This window comes from Pangasianodon hypophthalmus, chromosome 19 (assembly GCF_027358585.1).
Source record: "Pangasianodon hypophthalmus isolate fPanHyp1 chromosome 19, fPanHyp1.pri, whole genome shotgun sequence".
NCBI lineage: Eukaryota > Metazoa > Chordata > Actinopteri > Siluriformes > Pangasiidae > Pangasianodon > Pangasianodon hypophthalmus.
The window spans coordinates 6170623-6190275 of record NC_069728.1 but is presented as its reverse complement, the minus strand read 5'-3'; the positions used below and the strand labels follow the sequence as shown (position 1 = coordinate 6190275).

Here is a 19653-nt window from a genome sequence, read left to right as displayed (position 1 = left end):
GAGTTTACTCTTACAAGGACACAAATTAGAGCTGCACAAATTATAAAATGTTCTGCATTCCAGTTTTATTCATTTTTATATCAAATAGTTCCCATAATCAAACTCTCATTTACAAATTAAAATGTGGTTTGAACATGCATTTTTGAATTCTGATCATCCACACACTCGGCAGAGGTGCAAGTAATAAAACCATTTAAGTGTCTCCAGCTCCAGTCAATCAACATTTAAAAAAAAAGGCTCAAAAGAGGGTAACACTAGTATATCGAATGGAAATACAATAGAATCTGAATTCAAAGTGTTTTGGTGTGTCTTCTTTACTCAAGCCTGTACCTAGAGTAGTTCTTGTTTTGTTTTCATTTCTATTTGGCCAAATAAAAAAAGATCCAGTGTTGAGTGACATTCAAGAATCTGTCCAATCCTGGGGCTGATGCAAGCTGATTGTTGATGGGACAGTCTGATAAAGGAAGTCAGAAGCTGAAAGCAGGTCCACATTACCATTGAAAAGTGACAAGCCAGGTCTAATGGGAGACTGAAATATAGCTACATGTGGATTTCAGCATCAGATTATCCAAAAACCCGAAAAAAGCACTGAGTTCGTCTGACCTATGCTGTTACAATGATTTAACTACAGGAGATAACTGTAGTTTGTTGATTGTTTAGAAAAAGAGCAAGAGAGTCATATGGCATCAGGAGCAATAAGACCCTCTATTTGTTTCATGGTGATTGTTATCACTCCAAAATACATTTACCCAAAGAGATTAATGTCAAGGTTTCACACTTACATTCACAAACATACATGCATAAGCGAAGTAACACACTAACAATGACTGGTGATACCGGATTAAACGACAGCATTTCTCTTCTCTAGTTTTTTGCTCCATTGTCATCACTCAGTTTAGGCTCTAAAACAGCACAATTATGTTGGCTATTAAATGATGAGTCACGCAGCATCCCTTTCCATTTCTCTCAGAAAACAAATGCCTTTATGCAATGCAGTGCTGAGATAGGTTCTTTTGTAAACATTGTATGAATGTCGCTAAAGTGTACTAGACTAAATACAAAATAAGCAGCAACTGGCCCTGACACTTTGCTGAGATCCTGGCTCCAGTCTGGAGCATGAAAAGGAGGTGAGAGGATGAGAGAGACTGAGAGTGAGAATGAGAGTGAGAGAGAGGAATACAGTCAGCATAACTAAAGGCCAAACATCATGGCAAGCACCAAATAGTCCTTGGCACTCAAGTTCCTCCTCTACACTCCTTTTCTTTCTTTTGGCAACAGTGCCGTTGTTGTTGTTGTTGTTGTTGTTGTGTGTATGTACCACATATGCACATGGTATAAGGCAGACAGACATGGACAAACAAATACAGGCAAATAACTATAAAATAGCTCTTGGCAAAGAAAACCCCTGAACAAGCATCCAAGTTAAAGCTCAAAGCAACGAGTGTGAGGTTGGCTGTGTGATCTGACTAGCTCACCCCGGGCTCTCAGTAGGCATTGGATGTTTGTTGATGTGCATGTGTATGTGATTTGGTGAGTAAGTGTTCTGGACAGATGCAGCAACAGTGAATAATATAAACACATTTTCTCCGTCTACACATACAGTAACACAAAAGAGCCTAGAGAGGTCCAGGAGTGAGTGAGAGAGTGTGTGTCTGTGTGCATGTGTGTGTACGTGTCATTTATATTGGCATCCACATGAAAACTAACAGGCTGCAGGGGCAGACCCACTGCAGCAAGCCTGAGATAAACACATTACCAAAGAGGGAAAAAAACAGCAGATAGAGCATGATTGTGAAATTTCACCTCCACAATAAGACGCCGATTGGTTCGTTCTGGCACTTGTCATTTTGAAAGGAAAATCAAAATCAGGAAGATTTCCAGACATTTTCCAATACTTTCTTTTTACATACAAGTTCCTTGTGTCATCTTGTGGAAGTAGATGGGCTATAGGTTTTTGAAAGAAAGCTATATGCAGACAGCTGAAGCTCTCCAAATGAACTCCACAAGTTTAGCCAAACTTCAAAATGTCTGGAAACAGGCTCTTAATTTCCAAGGATACTGTATCAGTTATGACAGTTGTTGTGAATTCTATGAAATACACAATGCCCTCTTCCTGACAGTGCCAAAACGAAAAAAAAAAAAAATGAAAAAAAGCAAAGCAGCAAAGAACATGGCCACTCAATCGCCTGTCAAATGTCACCTTCTCAGACCTGACAAAATGAAGTCATATATAAAGTGCATTTAAAAAAATACCAGCGAGAGAGAGAGAGAGAGAGAGAGAGAGAGAGAGAGAACAACTGTCATTTAAGTAGCTAAGAGTAGCAAGTTCCTCTTAGAGTTGATTACGAGGCACCTCTCAAACAAAAGAAAAAAGTATAGAATTCTTAAAAATATTATTTTACATTTGAAATTACACCTATGGAACACAGCTTTAAATTTTTCATGAATGCATCTCTTATTATATTGGCAAATATCCACAAACAGTCTTCTTTTTCTTTCCTTTTTCTGTTGTTTAAAACACCCTTCCTCAGCACCACTAAATCCTGCACGTGTGTGAAAAGTGACACAAAACAAAAACCTCCTCCATGTTCTACTGAGCTCAGGCTACATGATGGGATCTCAGTAAACACACGATATCCAGTGGGAGTTGAGCTCCGGTCTTATCAACCTCAGCCACTGCCTTGACCAGCCACGACCATTTATTCCATTTCTTTACTTTAGAGCAACCTGCAGTGAGAAATCTCATTGGCTGGGTTTGTGCCTCTTGTTTCCCGATTATCCGTTTTGTGCCACCCAGGAGGTCAAATGCAGTCTTTCGATTGGCTGCTTGGAGCTACAATATCTCTCCATTGGAGGGAATCTTGTTTTTTGCTTGTGTAAAAAAGTGCCCCTATTGCTGATGAAGAGAGCTAGGGGTCAACATCTTCTAAATCACTCTTAGAATCACCCAACATCATAGGAGACTCCGATCCCTGAACAAAAACACAGAAAATGGAAGGAAGTTGTCATAATGCAGAACAATTTACACACAGTCTCCTGAACTGAGAAAAGAATGGAAAACTTTAGGTTACAACACGCCCTCTTGTGCTTTCCCCAAGAATCAATATTCCACTGCGCAAACACAGCTGAATGGAAGACGTCCTCCTGCCTTATAACCCGTGATGCAATGTCATCTATTCATTCGTGATAACCACAACTATTCCCGACTCTATACATGGGGGGCGATCTGGCAAGATACACTATATGGCCAAAAGTATGTGGACACGTGACCATCACACCCACATCTGAGTCTTCCCCAAATGTCTTTGTATGCTGTAGCATTACAACTTCCCTTCACTGGAACTAAGAGGCCCAAATGTGTTCCAGCATGACAATGCCCCTGTGCACAAAGCGAGCTCCATGAAGACATGGTTTGCCATGTCTGATGTGGACTGCGTCCCAGGCCTGACATCAGTGCCTGACCTCACCAATGCCTTCCCAGTCACTGTAACAGCAAAGGGGACTAAATCTAGAACAGGATGTTCAACAAGCACATATGGGTGTGATGGTCAGGTGTCCACATACTTTTGGCCATGTAGTGTACCTCACTCATGCTAAGGTTCTATAATGATATTGTGTCTCCTGAACTGCCTGAACTACCTTAGATTATCTCAAAGACTGTTACCAAATGAAGCGTGGGCTTAACTGCATCAAGTTTATAAGACCTCCTGAAGGTGCAAATGTCCTCAATCGATATTCTCTGGAACAAGGCCCAGGACATGCCCATGCAGCCCCCTGCTGGAAAAAGCCAAAACAATACCTTCAATGGTCCATTGTGAAAGGGGCTGTTTTGTGACTGGTTTACCCAAGTAATGCACAGACCATGACACAAACAGCAGTCCCGATCCCTGCTGTCCTGCCAACATTGGACTGCAGTACATGCACTGAGAGATCGTTCAATCTCTACTGCTCTTTGGAGCACAGCATAGCGTGGTAGCTAGCTGGCTAAGCCTGCTGTTTGAGGCCAAGCTACACAAAGCAGACAAATATTCCCTTGCAAGATAATGTGATGGTGGCACAGGCAGTGTTCTTTGACTGCATGGTTGGCTCTCTCTATGAACAGTTTAGCTAACCTGCCAGTCATGCTTGTTGCCTGAGAGATCCTTCTAAAACAGGTTTTAGACTCAATAGATGATAATGGGTTATAAGGCAGGAGGAAGTCAAATCTCCACAACACACGTCACGTCTGGTGGTAATTGAATACTGCTTCTGGAAGCAACTGAAATGAAAACTTGAAAGAACTTGTTTTACTTGAAACTTCAGATGTAAAATTCCATTAATAAATGTTAACACAAAACATATTTTTGTAAAACACAAGTCAAAGATATTTTAAGCACTAAATCTGTATAATTCACATTTTACTGTCATCCAGTGTAAAACTAGAACAGCTCTGGTAGAACATTTTCTCAGATCTGTAGCATCCGAAGACCTTTACTGAATTTGGGTTATTAAATGTTTATTGAACATCTGAATATTGGAACATCTGTCCAGGGAAACTGGATTATTCCTTTAACAGTCAAAAACCTAATGAGCATACTTTTCTAATCATACGTACATATCATATACATGTATTCATCAAAAAGAGAGCGTGGGATATTCAGGTATGTTACCTGTCTGAGGCTGCGGTCTGAGTTCTCATTAGCTGGGCTGCCATCAGAGCCATTACTGCTGCCAGACTGTTCCTTTTCATTCAGCAGAGCTGTGGCATAGGCCAATGTATCCTACACACACAAACACAGTGATAGCCTACACAAGGTCGAACAAAACACTAAGGGTAAGACATTGTATAAAGTAGAAATTTCATGCCTGTGCTGAGATGGTCCGCTGGAAGGTTTTAGCCGTGGACGTCTCATTGGACACGTTACTCTGAGGTGTCCAGTAATGTTCTGACATCTGTGAAAGTGGGAGAAAAATGCACTGTTGAATACCTAAAACACACAGTGCAAATGTAACCTGAGGAGAAAAAGGGCTTGCTCAATGGTGTAACTTTTTGTCAGTATCTTGCCTTTTTCTGCAGCCACTGCACTGCCCAGCTCCAGTGCCCTGACAGCTCCTTGAAGTAGTCTTTAGCAGGAGCACACCTGGCCAAAACACAAACAGCTCACATTCACTAAACCATACATAGCCACTGATGTTGCGCAAATACTTCCAGTGGAGTGAAGACATTCTGACAATTCTTTCCAATATAAAAACAAGCCAAAACAAAGCTGAAAGCTATCAGAGTCTCTTCCAATAAGAGAGAATTATCTGCAATTCACTCACTTCTGAGCTAAAGTGACGAGGAACTTGACACACTGGTAGCAGCGGCTGCTGTCCACATTGTTGCTCTGATGCATCAAAGCTGAAAAGGGAAAAATTGGCAAGTTGGGCACATGACCATATAGAGTTTTCATGATGGAGACAGGGCAGTATGATACCTACCCAGAAGCCCTTTCTCAGATTCGAATGCATATTTGAGTCTCTGGGACTGCAGAGGGTCCTCTACCATCTAAAGGTAAAAAGAAAAATGCAATAAGGTGTCTGTGTTAAATCTTTCGAGAAAAATTATTTTGCATCCCTTAAGCTGTCATATGTAATGTTTTTCACTGTTTCAATATATAGTTTTATCCAAAAACCCATATTATTCAGCTTTAGTTTGCTAGGCTTGTGTTTGATTTATACAAACGCAGGACAGTCTGATTACAGACTTGCATGTATATGACATTTCTTGAGTCTGTGTTTCTACTTAACATCACTCACCAGAATCTCCAGAAGCATTTGGAAGACATTCTTGAGCTCGTGAGGAGGAGCTGTCTCCAGCTGATTCTGCAAACCACACAGACACAGAACATGTCAGCACAGTGCTCTATGGGAAAGGAAAATGAATGACTGTTTTGTAGATTCTAGGATGAAATGGAGTTTTGCGTTGCCAATATGAGGGTTTATATAGTCCTGCACATCTTACCTTAAGCAGATGTAGCACTCCCAGAGAGAAAGGCTCGTTACAAAAGCAGCAGTATGTCACCATCTCTATGAGGAAGGACAGCGGTCCAGACAGCTCACGCATAGCAAACATTACCTACAAAGCAAACAGCCTAGTTAAAAAATCCTGCATTGCACATATGGTGTCTATAACAAATTAAAAGACGTCAGAGTATATATATATATGTGTGTGTGTGTGTGTGTGTGTGTGTGTGTGTGTGTGTGTGTGTGTGTGTGTGTGTGTGTGAGAGAGAGAGAGACCTCCATAAGGTAAGGCTGTCCCTCAGGTTTGAACAGCAGTGTGTTGACATCTGGGTGCAGTGGCAGGAGTGAGGTTGAAGACACTAGGCCAGAGGAGCTATGTTTGAACGTTCCAGGAGCTGTGCACACACGATAGACAGTCTCAGATTCACAGCCCAAACTATGCACTCACCAAAGCGTGGTAATGAATTTATTATTTGTGCATCCCATACTGTGAGCACTGTGTGTGTGTGTGTGCTTACTCTCTGTTCTCTGAGATGTGAGGTCTGTGTGTAGCACCACCAGGGCAAGCGTGTTATGCAAGTGTAGGAACTCTCGTGCCTGAGCTGAATTCCACCGGCGGTTCTAAAGTGAACAGAGTGAGAAAAACCTCAAAAGCAGAACGTGCATCTTTCAAGCTGTGATGGGAATTTTTTTCTGTTAAAACTAATCTTCAAACCTGAACGTCAGGAACTCAGATGGTAATACCTGATTGTTCTGTCTATTAGGACCCAACAGGAAGATGAGCATCCTTCGATAAGCAGCATGCTTTAACAGTAGTTGACAAGGCCCGAATCCCTGAGAGTGGACACAGACACACAGACACACACACAGACAGACACACAAATATATATGGCCATGAGGAATTAAATGAATAAAGAGAAGGTCAAAATGCAGATTGGCCTTGATGGTGAGTGAATATAAGAAGGCTTAAGGTATGTCAAATCTGATCATTTCAATGACAAACACAAAAACGTTTGCAATCAAATTGCTAGGCATATCCAGTAAGTGTCTATTATTATTATTATTATTATTATTATTATTATTATTATTTCAATCACAACACAGCTTCTGAAGTGTTGTAAAAAAAATATTAATTTATCTAAATTCCAGCTAAATTACAGATTTTTTTAGACTGTTTTTGTGCACTAAGCAACACCTATTTTTTGCGTTACATAAATAATTATTATTCATTTAAAAGCTTAGTGACACTGTAATTTTCATTTGTCTCTTGCTTTCTTACCCTCTGTGCAAAGTTACTAAACAGGCTGAAGTACTGTGAGCAGTTTTTGCAGTTCTCTGGTACGTCCTTGTCAAGCAAAGAGAGCAGCATGTCTAAAAGGCAGTCCAGCCCTGCATCCTGGAAACATAGTGCACTCTCTAAAGTTTTCTCAAGGATGGAGGCCACCACTACACGCACCTCCCGCACATTACACTCCAACAGGCAGTTCCTAGAGAGATAGAGGGGAAGAGAGAATCAAAAAAGAGAGCACCATCTAAACCACAATCAATTCCTTTTCGCATACAGTGATACAGTGTATGTGTCACATCATCAGACCTAAAAAATGTTTTTTTTGTAGGGTTTTGGAAGGTAGTCATTCACACAATTGGATATATGCACACTTTGCTTGTATGTTGGTATGTTGTGCATTAGACATATTAGATAAGTGTTGGGTTTTTGGTTTGTGCACATGCCAGTATTCCACTGGGGAAAAACTGGAGGATAGAGCTGAGTAGGGGGAGCCATGTGGATTGTAAACTAGCTCTTCACATTCCCTGGCCTTGACGTGCCATGGTGTTATATTAGGGCAGTCCCACCTTTCGATAAAACTGGCCAATCATAAGGGAGCGAACTACAACTCACCCATCCTCCCCAGGGTTTCACCAAACACACATGCATACATGCAGACACTCCATCCTGGCCACTGTTGGCGTCTTAAGTGCATGTGCTCCATGTGTTCATATTCTGTGGCCAAGGCCTACTTTCAGTGTTCTCGTAACCAATAAGGCTAAAGAAAGCAGTCACACCCACAACTAACACAGGTGCAAGCAATTTACCCTTACGAGTTACTGCTGGCAAAATCCCACACGCACGAGCATGCACTCAAAACACACGAGTTAAGAAGTATGTTGTCCATGCTGCTGAATACGTTGCTGGCAGTCAGTCCCAAGCCAAAACTGCCGAGAGAAAGCTGTACAAAGCTACAGTTACACTTGTGTTTATCAGTATGTTTTGACTAGTAGCAGGCACAGAGGACAGCGTTTTTTTTTTCTCTCTTTTTTCCAGTAGGTAGCGCGCACGTGTGTGTGTATATATACACATCACGACTGAATTCCTACTCACTTGATTATCTCCCGTCCCTCAGCGGCCACCAGATACTGCACCATCCACCGACATGCCTCACTGCTCTTAGACAGCAGCATCTCCACTGTAGCTATCCACTCCTCTGTATCAACCCTAGCACACACACACATACACATTTATTTATACACAGTAATATTTTCTTGTAGCTGAGATTACTTTTATGGAAGCAGCAAGGGTATACTTATTTTTGCCTACAAGACCTCTACTTATTAAGTGACACATAAATACATAAATAAAGAGGATAGACGGGATCTGTTATCGTCTCTTGCTAACCTGGCATTACACTGATGTTTTGTCATGTCTTGAAAGAATGTGTACTCTTTTTCTCATACTGTATGCTCACACACAGGATAAAACATAAGTGTGTTCTAGTGCACTACATTCCCAACTGATTACTACTTGAGATTCATGTGGCAGTCACACAGAAATATCACCTCACTAAATGATGGAGGCTCTTGTAATTCAAACTTGTATTTTAAATGTCGTCTGACACAATTCGCTCCCAATAGACTCTGTTGTCATGAAGACTAAATTTGTGCTGCCCTTGGCTTTGTCTAAATGTGCTGAATTACTCGATGTGTCTCATGCTGAACAGGAGCAGTGAGGAAGACATGAGACAGAGCCACACCATGGATTCACACTGTAACTGAGCTTGTTTTATGGACTTTTTGTCAGGTCAAAGAAAATGTTGTCGTATTTTATAATAGATTATATGACTTGACAAAGTGAGCTCCTGTACCGAAGCTTCTTCTTGGTGCGCAGGTAAGTGTGGAACAGGAACTGCACAGCCAGCTGCAGGCTGGTCTTCGCCATGGCCTGATAGGATTGATGCTTCAGCTTCGTCTGTGTACATGGAAAAAAAAAACAGCTAGTTCCCTTCACATTTGTTTAAATCTGTAAAGCATTTAGGTATTTATTCAGAAAAAAAAAAAAAACCCACATGTGGTGGAGTCTTACCGAGTTGACGGAGGCCAGTGACAGGGTGAAGTTAAAGTAATCACTATTGTACACATCTCTGTTCTTCATGAATTTTAGGTTCTCATCCCTCACCATCTGTAAGACAAACATCTGGGTGTTAAATAAATGAACTACCACAGGGGAGGACAAATCAGTACACCGCGTACTCAAGACAAAGCACATTTTGTGTGAAGGCTATTCATTTATTATTTGCAGTTGCCTGGCAAAACAAACACTTCATTTGGTATGTAGGCTATGTTTAACTTCCAAATCCCTGTCTGCTGCACTACACACATCGGCTGAAGTGAGATCTGCCTGATCCGTGAGATCCGGCTTTTAGTAAACGTATTAATTAGAGTGAGGGATAACAAATAATCTTTTTTAGAATCAGGAACACACAGGTACATGGAAACACTGACTCAACTGAGCAAATTATAGCGCAGCCACGTAACTCTTCTGCTTACTACATGCAATCATCTCAGAAAATAAATTCATTAGACAAACTCAGATATTTTTTTGTGTGGGATGCTAGAATAGAACACCACAGCTAAAACATTAGCCAATGACTTGGTGACTTTTTGTTGAGGGCCCAAAAAAACGACATCCTGCATTATATACCTATTCATTTCCCTTAGTTTTATTAATGCACGTAACTAGTTAATGAGCTCGCCATTCGTTATGACATTATGTTAGCTAACAATTATAGCCTATTCATTTAGGTTTCACCATGATTACTATAGATACATGGAGCTGAGCTTTGATCTGTATTCTTCCTCTGAGACAGACAGTTTGATGTGGGATGTATAATAATGGGACCTGGAAGATCCTGGCAGGCATCTTTTCCACAAAGAGGCCCTTTTTCTCGCCCTTCCTGACCAGCCGGGTGAGCAGAGTGAGCCGGTCATTATTGGCTCTGGGGGGTCGTGGGGATGACTGGGGGGAAATGTCAGGAGAGGATGGGGCAGACCTGAGAGAAAGACACAGGTAAATATTAGCCTCAGAAAATCCATTCCCATGTGATTCGTTACTGTTAAGATTTATAACTTACAGGGACAGGTCCTCGGCTTCCTGTCTCATGACGCTGACGCGGCTCTTTTTGGGTAACACAGGCGAGTTCTGCTCACTGATGCGCTGGTAAAACAGCATATAAGCATTCCAGTAGCGTCGCCGCACATCTGGATATGGGTTAGCTACAGGAAAAAAGGGCATGATATATTCAACAAATGATTTACCATTGATACAGTTTACATTCATGAGCATTTGGTTAGGTGATTTCTTGTGTATCTGCTGGGTGTTCAGTTGGGTGTCTAGACAAATGGATCTGGAGAAAGGGTAACATACACTGATCGTAGACTTTGGGTCTGTACTCTCCACCAAAACACTCGTACTCCAGGGTTTCATCGTTCATGTCAAACTCTTCAACAACGTTATCGTTAAACTTGTACCATCTGCTTCGCGAACCCCCCCTAGATGAGAGACAAGAAGAGACAATTGTAGCAAAAGAGAAAAAAAGGTGTCGAATATTAGCTTAGCTTAGTGTATTCAGGTCATGCCTGCATTCCTCTGTTCCCTGGGTGGCTGTTCTAGTTTAAAAAAGGTATGACTCGCCCAAGCATCTGGACCTGTTTAAGCTATTAGAGCATGCAAAAACCACTTCTAAAAAGGCAGTGGGCCAAATCAGTAACAGCCCCCCATACACACACTACACAAGAAATAACTAGTGCACACACAGCAAATATGCAAAAGCATATTCTTTACTTCTTCAAATCTTTTAACGCCTCACATTCCCAGAGATTTAGGGCCGACATGGTTGTGAGAAATGTAGCACATGTGGTGTATATGGGCTGTGAACCTGATTAATAGTTGCTAAGGAAAAGTAATACTTTCCTATTTCAAGTAAAAAAGCCTAAAATCTAAAATGAGTAGTGGTGACTATGCTGAATCTGTGCTTACCTGCGGTCTTTTATAAAGGAGTAGTAGTGTCCTGCATGTGCCTGACCGCTGTGTACCACCACTCCCACAAGTTCATAGTTCTCAGAAATGGTGACTTTCTTGCGTGGGGAGCCTCCAGGCCCAGCCTCTCCCCCCCTGCTGTTCTCTCCGTGATCTGAACTGGAGTCTTGTCGAGCCATGCCAGACACTGTGTACGGCTCCATGTTCAGCACCCACGGGAACTAGTGAGACAAATCACTGTTACAGTTTTCTGATCACTTAAGAGAAATGTGTGGTGGCCTGCACAGTTTACCAAACACAGTAGTTAATACAGTCAGTGCGCCTAAAGATGTCTAAAACCTTGCTAGGTTTTTAGGCGTGATTCCCTTACATAGTGAATGTCATGCTGTGATCATGGAAAGTTATGTGACAAAGTGAAATGGACAAAAGCCTAATCAGTTCAGTTTGGAATCACATACCAGCTATCAAAATGTCTGCTATGCTCCTGAGCCGTTTAACATCGTCAAAACAAAGAAAAAAAGTGTGACTTTTACCTTGGGTGATAAAATAGAGACAGGTGTACAATAAAAATGATAACTTATTCCCCATTGTAAATGTATAATTCTTTAAAATTGTACAGTAATGTTGTTTTTATATAAGTAGATTATGTTACAAATGTAGAGGTAGGCAGGACATCTTTCATGGAGCTGGAATGGAATAATTAAATGATCAAAATCGGAAACTTTTCTCCTTTTCCACTTTAAAATGCTATAACACCAGTGTCAGTTCAGGAAAGCCTGTAGTTTAGAGAACTATATATATAGCAGAAAATGTTAGACATTGACCATGTGAAGGGTTTTTCCACCCCACAAATGGGATCACTGTTGGATATTGTAAAATCAGTCACAGCCATAAGATCTTTTACTAGTCAATAGCAATAAAAGTGCCTTACTCTTATCTGTTCGTCGTATTTAATGGAGCGTCCACTCTCCCAGTCGAAGCCAAATCGCATGAGATGGATAACCAGCACACTGGGCAATGACTTAATACATGTGCGCTTCACTGTAGTCCTCTAAAAAACACATTATTAACACACACACACACACACACACACACACACACACACACACACACATACACCCCTTTAGTCTACACGTATTAGTATTATAAATCATCATTTAGTACTGCAAGTAAAAGCCCAGACAGGTATGAAAAGGTCTTCACCTTCTCTTTGCATTTCTCACAATAGTAAGCATTGCTGCCCTCCAGCACCTCTCCTCTGACAAACTGATCGAGAGAAATCTCCAAACTCTGACATGACGTCACCCCTAGATTCAGTGCCATGAAGGTTTCCTCACGCTCATATCTGTATACCAGAGGGAGAGGAGAGAGAGAAAGAGAGAGAGGGAGGGAGAAAGAGAGAGTGCACTTATAAACACTTATCCAACTTAGCAGACCTGCGTCAGTAGTGTATTAAATTTAAACAGAAGTAGATAAAATGTCAGAGCTTAAATTTAACTAGAAGGGAAGATTTATTTATTATTATGCAACTCAATTCCTAATATTTACTGCATCTGTAAGAAAGACTGCTCTGACAATATTACTGACCTGTGTGGACAGTCTTTGCATATTTTCTGGTCAGAGAAAATACCCTGGAATGTATTTTTGAAGATCTGCTCTCTTCCAATTTTCTGAAGGAAAGAAAACCAAATTATATTATCAATTAAACAGTCACTACCGGTCCACTCATTTGACTGGAGAAGCAACTTTCCAAGAGCGCTGATATTTAACATAACAGCACAGGGACATTGTCCTGTTTGTATCACTCTGCTTGCCTGTGTTTGCTACTTAAAATTCCTCTTCTAGTAATAGTTTGTTCCACTGAAACTGTTAGTACACTTACTACCCTATGCCAGTCAGTCTGTACGTTATATGACAACACGCAACACTCAATCTAGCTTCTTTGGGAACTATCATTTTCCCATGGTCTTTCGTTGACGGAGCAAAAATAAACAAAATATTTGGTCATATTGTGTCTGAAATGTCAATTACTCTATATTAATTTGTTTATAGAACTGTTGCATAAAAGCAATAGCAGACGTGTAAAAGTGCTGTCGTACTGACTAGGCTCTAAGAGCAACTATCGACTCATCAGGAGCCAATATATGAGGGTTTTTTCCCCCACATTGCTTCATTAGTTTTCAAATAATAAGTTACGAAGCTCACTAATTACCTTCAGATGCTCATCCAACTGGTCCACGAGGCTGGTAAAGAACTCGTAGGCATCCTGCTGCTCTCGCACATACAGCTCCTTGTTCCACATCTTAAAGATCTGCACAGATACATTTAACAGTTTAACATTAACACCATACACCATCCTCAAAATCATTATTTTTATTTTTACTGAGCACCATGTGACCATTTTCTGATAACTGAATACAAGCTGGTCATACTATTAAACAACATGCTCACCTTCCAGAAGTTCTCAGGTACGTAGTACTGCAACTTGCTCTCCATCAGATGGCCAAAAAGGGACTGCACTTGACAGAACACACTCTCCTCTGGGTTCTCGGTGTCATCTTCTATCGACAGGATCGCCTGACACAAACATTTAAAAACACCTTCAAAAATCTGCCAGTAGACAACGAGACACTAGCTTATAACAGACAAGGATTTCTCATTCAAATGAAAAAACATTACTGTAGTATCTAGCTCCATCTTGTGGAAATGGAGTGTTAAAAGGATGAAGCTCATACCAAACCCACACACTGTCAGTTTCACCAACAGTAATTTGTGAATACCATTTTAGCGAGCTGTATATAAAATGGACCAAACCCATGAACTGTGTGCCAGAATGAAGCGATTACCACATTTCTGTTCAGAACTGGACATCTATTCTGAATGTGTATTTGATGGCACTGTTGCACACACCTCAGGTAAGCCAGGCTGCATATAGAGTTGCTGAAAGACAGCGTTCATGTAGCAGGTCGCCCCACCATTCTTCAGCCCCACGAACCCCGATATGGAGCGGCCATCCACCGGTGGGAGGTACTGAGGCGACAAACACAAAGGTCACACTGCATCTTATTTGCCTTTTAATTTAATTTAATCTAAACACATCAAATATACACTCACTGACTACTACATTAAGAACACCTGCACATTCACACAATTATCCAATTAGTCAATCATGTGGCAACAGCGGACAACAGTCTCTAGGGTTTACACAGAATGAATTTTAAAAAAAAAATGTCTGCCACATTATTGGCTGACTAGACAACGAGCAGGACCTAATAAAGTGAACAAGCAGGACCTAATAAAGTGGCCAGTGAGTGTAGTGCTATGTTTTTAAAGTGTAATTAGTCAAAAAAAAAAAAGGGGAAAAAACATACATCGAACTCCTTAGAGAGAGAGGGGTCGGCCTGGTGGTGCATAGAGAGCAGCTCTCGAGTGATAAGCTGCAAGTTGGTGATAGAGCTGTCAGCCAACATCACCAACACCTCATACGCTGCTAACCGACTGCTGACTGTACTGCACCTGGGAGGAAGACATAAAAAGAGAGTGAGTGTGAAGAAGTGTGTGAGTATGTGGGAGAGTGTGACAGCAAATGTACACACCGAACAAATTTCACTGTGTGAATATTATTCAAATCTGTATATTATTTACACAGCCTAGGGCACAAAATATGCATGAATCTTTTTATTTAAAAAAAGAAAGATGTGTCCTATGTGTGAGATATTTAATGTAAGTAGTATAAATATCATGTGACAGGTGTGCATTATTTTTGTATAACAGCATGGCTCGTACAGTAGTTCCGGGTCAAACCTGAATGATGGGTTTATATTAATGTGCTCTTCTTATACGGTATTGATTCTATAGTAACAGCTCATACAGAGGGACTTGTACGCTGGCTGCTCCACATAATCTAAGACTCATAATAAATGGATTTTAAAAAAACTGTGTTGTTTAACAAAGTAAAACATATAATCATTGATGTGGTGATGTTATTTCTTAGGAGATGTTTATTTAACATTTATAGAAGGAGTCTAGGTTGTTAGTTCTTTGTAACTGCGTGTTGAGACGCAACGTGTGTGTGTGTAAGTGTGAGTACAAGTCTTGACTAGGGGTTTGGTCGTTATAAGTGGTGTATATGTACTCACTTTGGGTGGAAGTCATGGAGAGGGGCTGTGCTGCTGGAAGGGTTGTTGCTATTCAGGATAATGCGTGATGCTCGAAACAGGAAGTCATCCAGCAGCTGCTGGATAAGGGAGGGGCCTGAAAAAATAGATAAAGCACCTCATTTATAGATTTCACCTAAAAGCCAAAAGATGTGTGTGTTCAAAGGCACAGGTAACATACTGCTAATTAGAGATGTTTGGCAGAGTGCATGTAAACGAGAGATTAACTGAATGTTGCGTTTGAGTGTAACAGACTAACCAAACTGCTCCTTCTCATTGCCGCAGAGCGAGAGCAGGGTCTTAATGAGGCGCAGATGGCCGGCCTGCAGGATGTTGTCAGCCTCGCTGGTCTCCAGCTCACTGGTCCACGTTGGCTCAAAGTTATCCAGCCAGCTGATCTCATCCTCCAACATGGCTGCTGGGCTGATCTGCAGCTGCTCCATCTCCGAGTCTATAGAAACAAAGCATTAGTTAATGTGGGAATTTACATAATATGTACATTTCATTTTCAACAAATCAGTGAAATTGCCAGTGAAAATAAGACACAGAACTAATAAGTCATACTATATGATGAATCAATACTAACTGATTCCTGAGAAGAAAACCATAATCAGTCAGTCAAGAGAGAGACTACAGCATCTGTGATTTTGTAAAATATTTTGAAGTGCTTCATGAAGAGTAAAGCAATGATGTTACATGACAAACCTACCAGTAAAATCCACCATAATGTTCTCATTATTCTGCTTCACAAGATCAAAAAAAAAACAAACAAAAAACAAACAAAAAAAAAAAAAAACCTCAGCTTGATTGTGGATTAGCACTCTTACTAGTCAGATCATCCAGAAGTTGGCATCGCAGGTCAAAATACTCTGTGCATTGTGAAAGCAACCTAAAAAACAAACAACCACTACTTCAGCTGGAGTATATACTACTTGAGACCATGTACATATAATAATCAAACTGTCTAATCAACAACAGTACAAACATTGAACAGTTACCTCTTCAGATATTATGATAAGTACTGATAAGTTAGCTCTTCATATGGAATGCCTGTATGATGTTAACGTGCTTGTGTCTGCGTATTATGTATTTGTGTACCTCTGGTTGATGCCCCTCATGACACTGGTGGGAGACCAGAGTGGGAGCTGGGCAGTCAACACCACCTTTAGCAGAAACAGATTGGCCTTTTGCAGCTCTGGATATGCTGATGTATCACTCTGACTCAAAGTGTACAGCTGATCACATGCCACCCGCCGGATCTACACAAAAGTGGGACAATAAAAAGTGAAGAATAGGATTAAGTTTATTTATTACACAACTGAAGCTCCTGTAAAGGCAGAGAGGAAAGACTCCACTGACCTCTCCACTGGGAGATCCCAGCAGAATATCGATGATAAAATCATTCACACAGGGCAGGTTATAGAAAGAAGCTGTGGAGCAAAAGCAAACAACATTCACTGCAGCATTCAAATGTACCACATCATCAGGAAACAGCAGGCGGATTTCCAGCTCAGAGATTATATGCTGAGAATGGAAAAGGCAAAAAGTCTGTTATGTGCCACTTTGTTTTATCATGTGCCTCCCTATAGCAACAGCTGGACTGAGAAGGAGACAAGAATCTTAGGTTAATTCTAGGAAATAACAGTCCACCAATAATCATTTGGAAACTACAGCACAGGTTATTAATCTTGTGATTTTGATAACTGTGAAGATTAGCTGAGATATTAAAAAAAAGAAAGCTAAACTATTAATCAGTTGCCTTTACGTCATGTTCATTTAGTTTTTGCCAGATGGAAAAGTCAGGGAAGCAAAACAAAAGAAAATGCAAACACAACTTGTTTTCTGCTTGATATTTTTGAAGAAAATGCAAAGCTTTTTGCTGGAAAACTGCAAAAAGGCAATTAGATGGAAACCACGGACAGCAAAATTTCTGATTTAAAAAGTGGTTTAAATTGTAGTGCTTGCATCGCACACATGAGTTCAAGAGAAATTTAGCTAGTATTTGTGAGAGATTATTCATTTATTGGTGTGCGTTCTTACAAAGCTGTTGACAGCGAAGCTGCAGGCAGGTGACCAAGAGTGAAAGAGCTTCTCGAGCGATGATTGTATCTTTAATGGACACACACTGTTGTTTGACACAGATGCCGGCCTGCAATGTGGTGACCTCTCCTTCACTGCTGGAGCTGCAGTTACTGCCTGTGACACACACACACACACACACACACACACACACACACACACACACACACACACACACAGACTGATACAATTGCCCTTTTCATGTATGGTCAAATGTGGTCAGAAAACAAGAATACGTACCAACAGTTTCCTAATTAATTAATTTTATCTTTGGTGTGTCTGTATGAGTAAACTCGGCGAGAGTGTAAATATGAGTGCAACAAAATCAACATCAGTATCATCAATAGCAAGTAGGCTGTAGTAAGAAGAATAGTATAGGTAATAATAAAAATAGCAAATCATGTTGATGATCACAGTTACGTGGAGGGGTATTTCGTGTCATTTGTAAATGTGAATCAGAATAGTCAGATTTGGCCCTTTGTCAGCTCGTATATGACGTCGTATGACAGTTTCAGGAATTAGATGCAGAACTTCTGAACATTTGTTCATCCGTGTGCTCACTGCTATGAAGTTTTGATTAATAGTCATCACACAGAACTGGGGTTTTTAACTCCAACCCTAGGATGCCACTGCTCACCCTCGCTCTTAAGAGAAGTTTTCGCATTAGGAAGAACATCAAATTCTTTAAGTCAGCGTGCATGGACTGGAGTTCAGAAAATACCGGATATTTTAATTCAATTAAAAATAGGTGTTTCTGTTTCCCCCTGCAGGGTTTGTAAATGAAAGACTGTTGCTGATTCAAAATGTGATCTTAACATGGCTTATGTTCATCAAGCTGCTTTATTTGTGCATAACAGTGACCATGTGGGTCTGTGTTTCACCTGTGCTGCTAACCCTGCTACGGACTCCCAGAGGCAGCAGAGAATTGGTGCTCTCTCTGATTGGCTGGCTGCTGCCCACGAGGTCCAATCGGCCAGCAGCTGCAGCCCAGGTGAGGCGCATGAAGCAGGCCACTGTAGAAGTAAAGTCTCCCACCTCCATTGTCTATGGCCACAGCAACAGTAGAAACAACACAGGCATAAGACAGCACATTACTCCAAATATGCTGAAATGATTTTAATCTATTGATAACAGTTTGTCCACAAATCCACACGGATGTGTGCACATGCAGAAACACACCTGAATGGCAACACGTGCTGCTGGTATAATCTCCTCTACTCTAATGGAGGACCTATCAGACATGGACATCTGTCTGTAGGAGGATTTCTCCGGCGTTCCACAGAGCGAGAGCTGCCGTCCGCTCTGCCTGCCCGCATTACGAAAGGGCCGAGAGGACAGTGTGTCCACACCCTCTTTACTCAACTCTTCATCCAGGATGCTTGGCATTGTTTGTCCTACTAGTAAGAATCTGCAGAAGGAGACAGGTACAGATACTGTACTTCATGAAGTCATGTCAATTAAGCTTCCTTAAATTAAACTTAATTGGAGGAGAGAAACAGAGACATTAAAAAAAACAAACAAACAAACAAAAAAACGTACCTTGCAAGCTGCAGGCAGATGGAGTAGACTCCCTGTCTGGTCTCATAGTCCACTTCAGAGGGGATCGAGTCCCTCTGCATGACATTAACCACCAGACTGACCACACACACACACACACACACACACACAAATATGTGTATTTTGAATATGCTTGCTTTCTTCACTCAAGTCACAGCTATAAAATCAGAGTTATGAATCAGCTGGAGCAGGTTTGTTACCTAAGACCTCCAGCTTTGAGAAAATTCTCACAGAAGGACTTCACACTAGTCTTTGCCATCTCATCATCTGAGGTAGGCATCAATTTTGAGCTCAGCACCTGAAGAAAGAGGCAAGACCAGGAGCAAATGTGTTTGAGGTTCATTTTGTGACTACACATACAGCCTTAACCACACTTGTTCAGATTTCTGAAGTACCTCAAGATTATAGAGCACTCTGAAAGTGGACATGCCCGGGGCAGAGGAGCGGAACAATGACTCCAGGATGGATGCTGCACTCTGCTGATGCTGCTGCTTGCTGGACAGAGATGGAGACTTGGAGGCCTGAGATCCAGAACCCAATGTGAACAGAGTTTTCTATATACAG

At 41.1% G+C, this 19653-nt stretch overlaps 1 protein-coding gene across 2 annotated transcripts in view; it reads right to left on the bottom strand.

Moving 5' to 3' along the window:
• Positions 1-48: 48 nt before the first annotated feature.
• usp24 (ubiquitin specific peptidase 24) overlaps positions 49-19653 on the bottom strand; it is a 66346-nt gene continuing 46741 nt past the window's right edge. For both annotated transcript variants that reach the window (XM_026944585.3, XM_026944586.3), the window contains 37 exons: positions 19485-19643; positions 19290-19387; positions 19072-19167; positions 18712-18940; positions 18414-18576; positions 17494-17649; positions 16813-16883; positions 16552-16712; positions 16281-16342; positions 15713-15904; positions 15436-15550; positions 14668-14812; positions 14207-14326; positions 13748-13873; positions 13509-13607; positions 12884-12966; positions 12500-12641; positions 12228-12347; positions 11297-11517; positions 10685-10809; positions 10392-10533; positions 10160-10310; positions 9344-9439; positions 9126-9229; positions 8366-8479; positions 7265-7472; positions 6730-6819; positions 6504-6606; positions 6262-6380; positions 5984-6097; positions 5779-5844; positions 5461-5527; positions 5302-5380; positions 5045-5120; positions 4846-4932; positions 4650-4760; positions 49-2972 (listed from right to left, as the gene is read on the bottom strand). In XM_026944585.3, the coding sequence (XP_026800386.1) occupies positions 2910-2972; positions 4650-4760; positions 4846-4932; positions 5045-5120; positions 5302-5380; positions 5461-5527; positions 5779-5844; positions 5984-6097; positions 6262-6380; positions 6504-6606; positions 6730-6819; positions 7265-7472; positions 8366-8479; positions 9126-9229; positions 9344-9439; positions 10160-10310; positions 10392-10533; positions 10685-10809; positions 11297-11517; positions 12228-12347; positions 12500-12641; positions 12884-12966; positions 13509-13607; positions 13748-13873; positions 14207-14326; positions 14668-14812; positions 15436-15550; positions 15713-15904; positions 16281-16342; positions 16552-16712; positions 16813-16883; positions 17494-17649; positions 18414-18576; positions 18712-18940; positions 19072-19167; positions 19290-19387; positions 19485-19643 (4473 nt within the window). In that variant the 3' untranslated portion in view covers positions 49-2909. The remainder of the gene's footprint in view (positions 2973-4649; positions 4761-4845; positions 4933-5044; positions 5121-5301; positions 5381-5460; positions 5528-5778; positions 5845-5983; positions 6098-6261; positions 6381-6503; positions 6607-6729; positions 6820-7264; positions 7473-8365; positions 8480-9125; positions 9230-9343; positions 9440-10159; positions 10311-10391; positions 10534-10684; positions 10810-11296; positions 11518-12227; positions 12348-12499; positions 12642-12883; positions 12967-13508; positions 13608-13747; positions 13874-14206; positions 14327-14667; positions 14813-15435; positions 15551-15712; positions 15905-16280; positions 16343-16551; positions 16713-16812; positions 16884-17493; positions 17650-18413; positions 18577-18711; positions 18941-19071; positions 19168-19289; positions 19388-19484; positions 19644-19653) is intronic.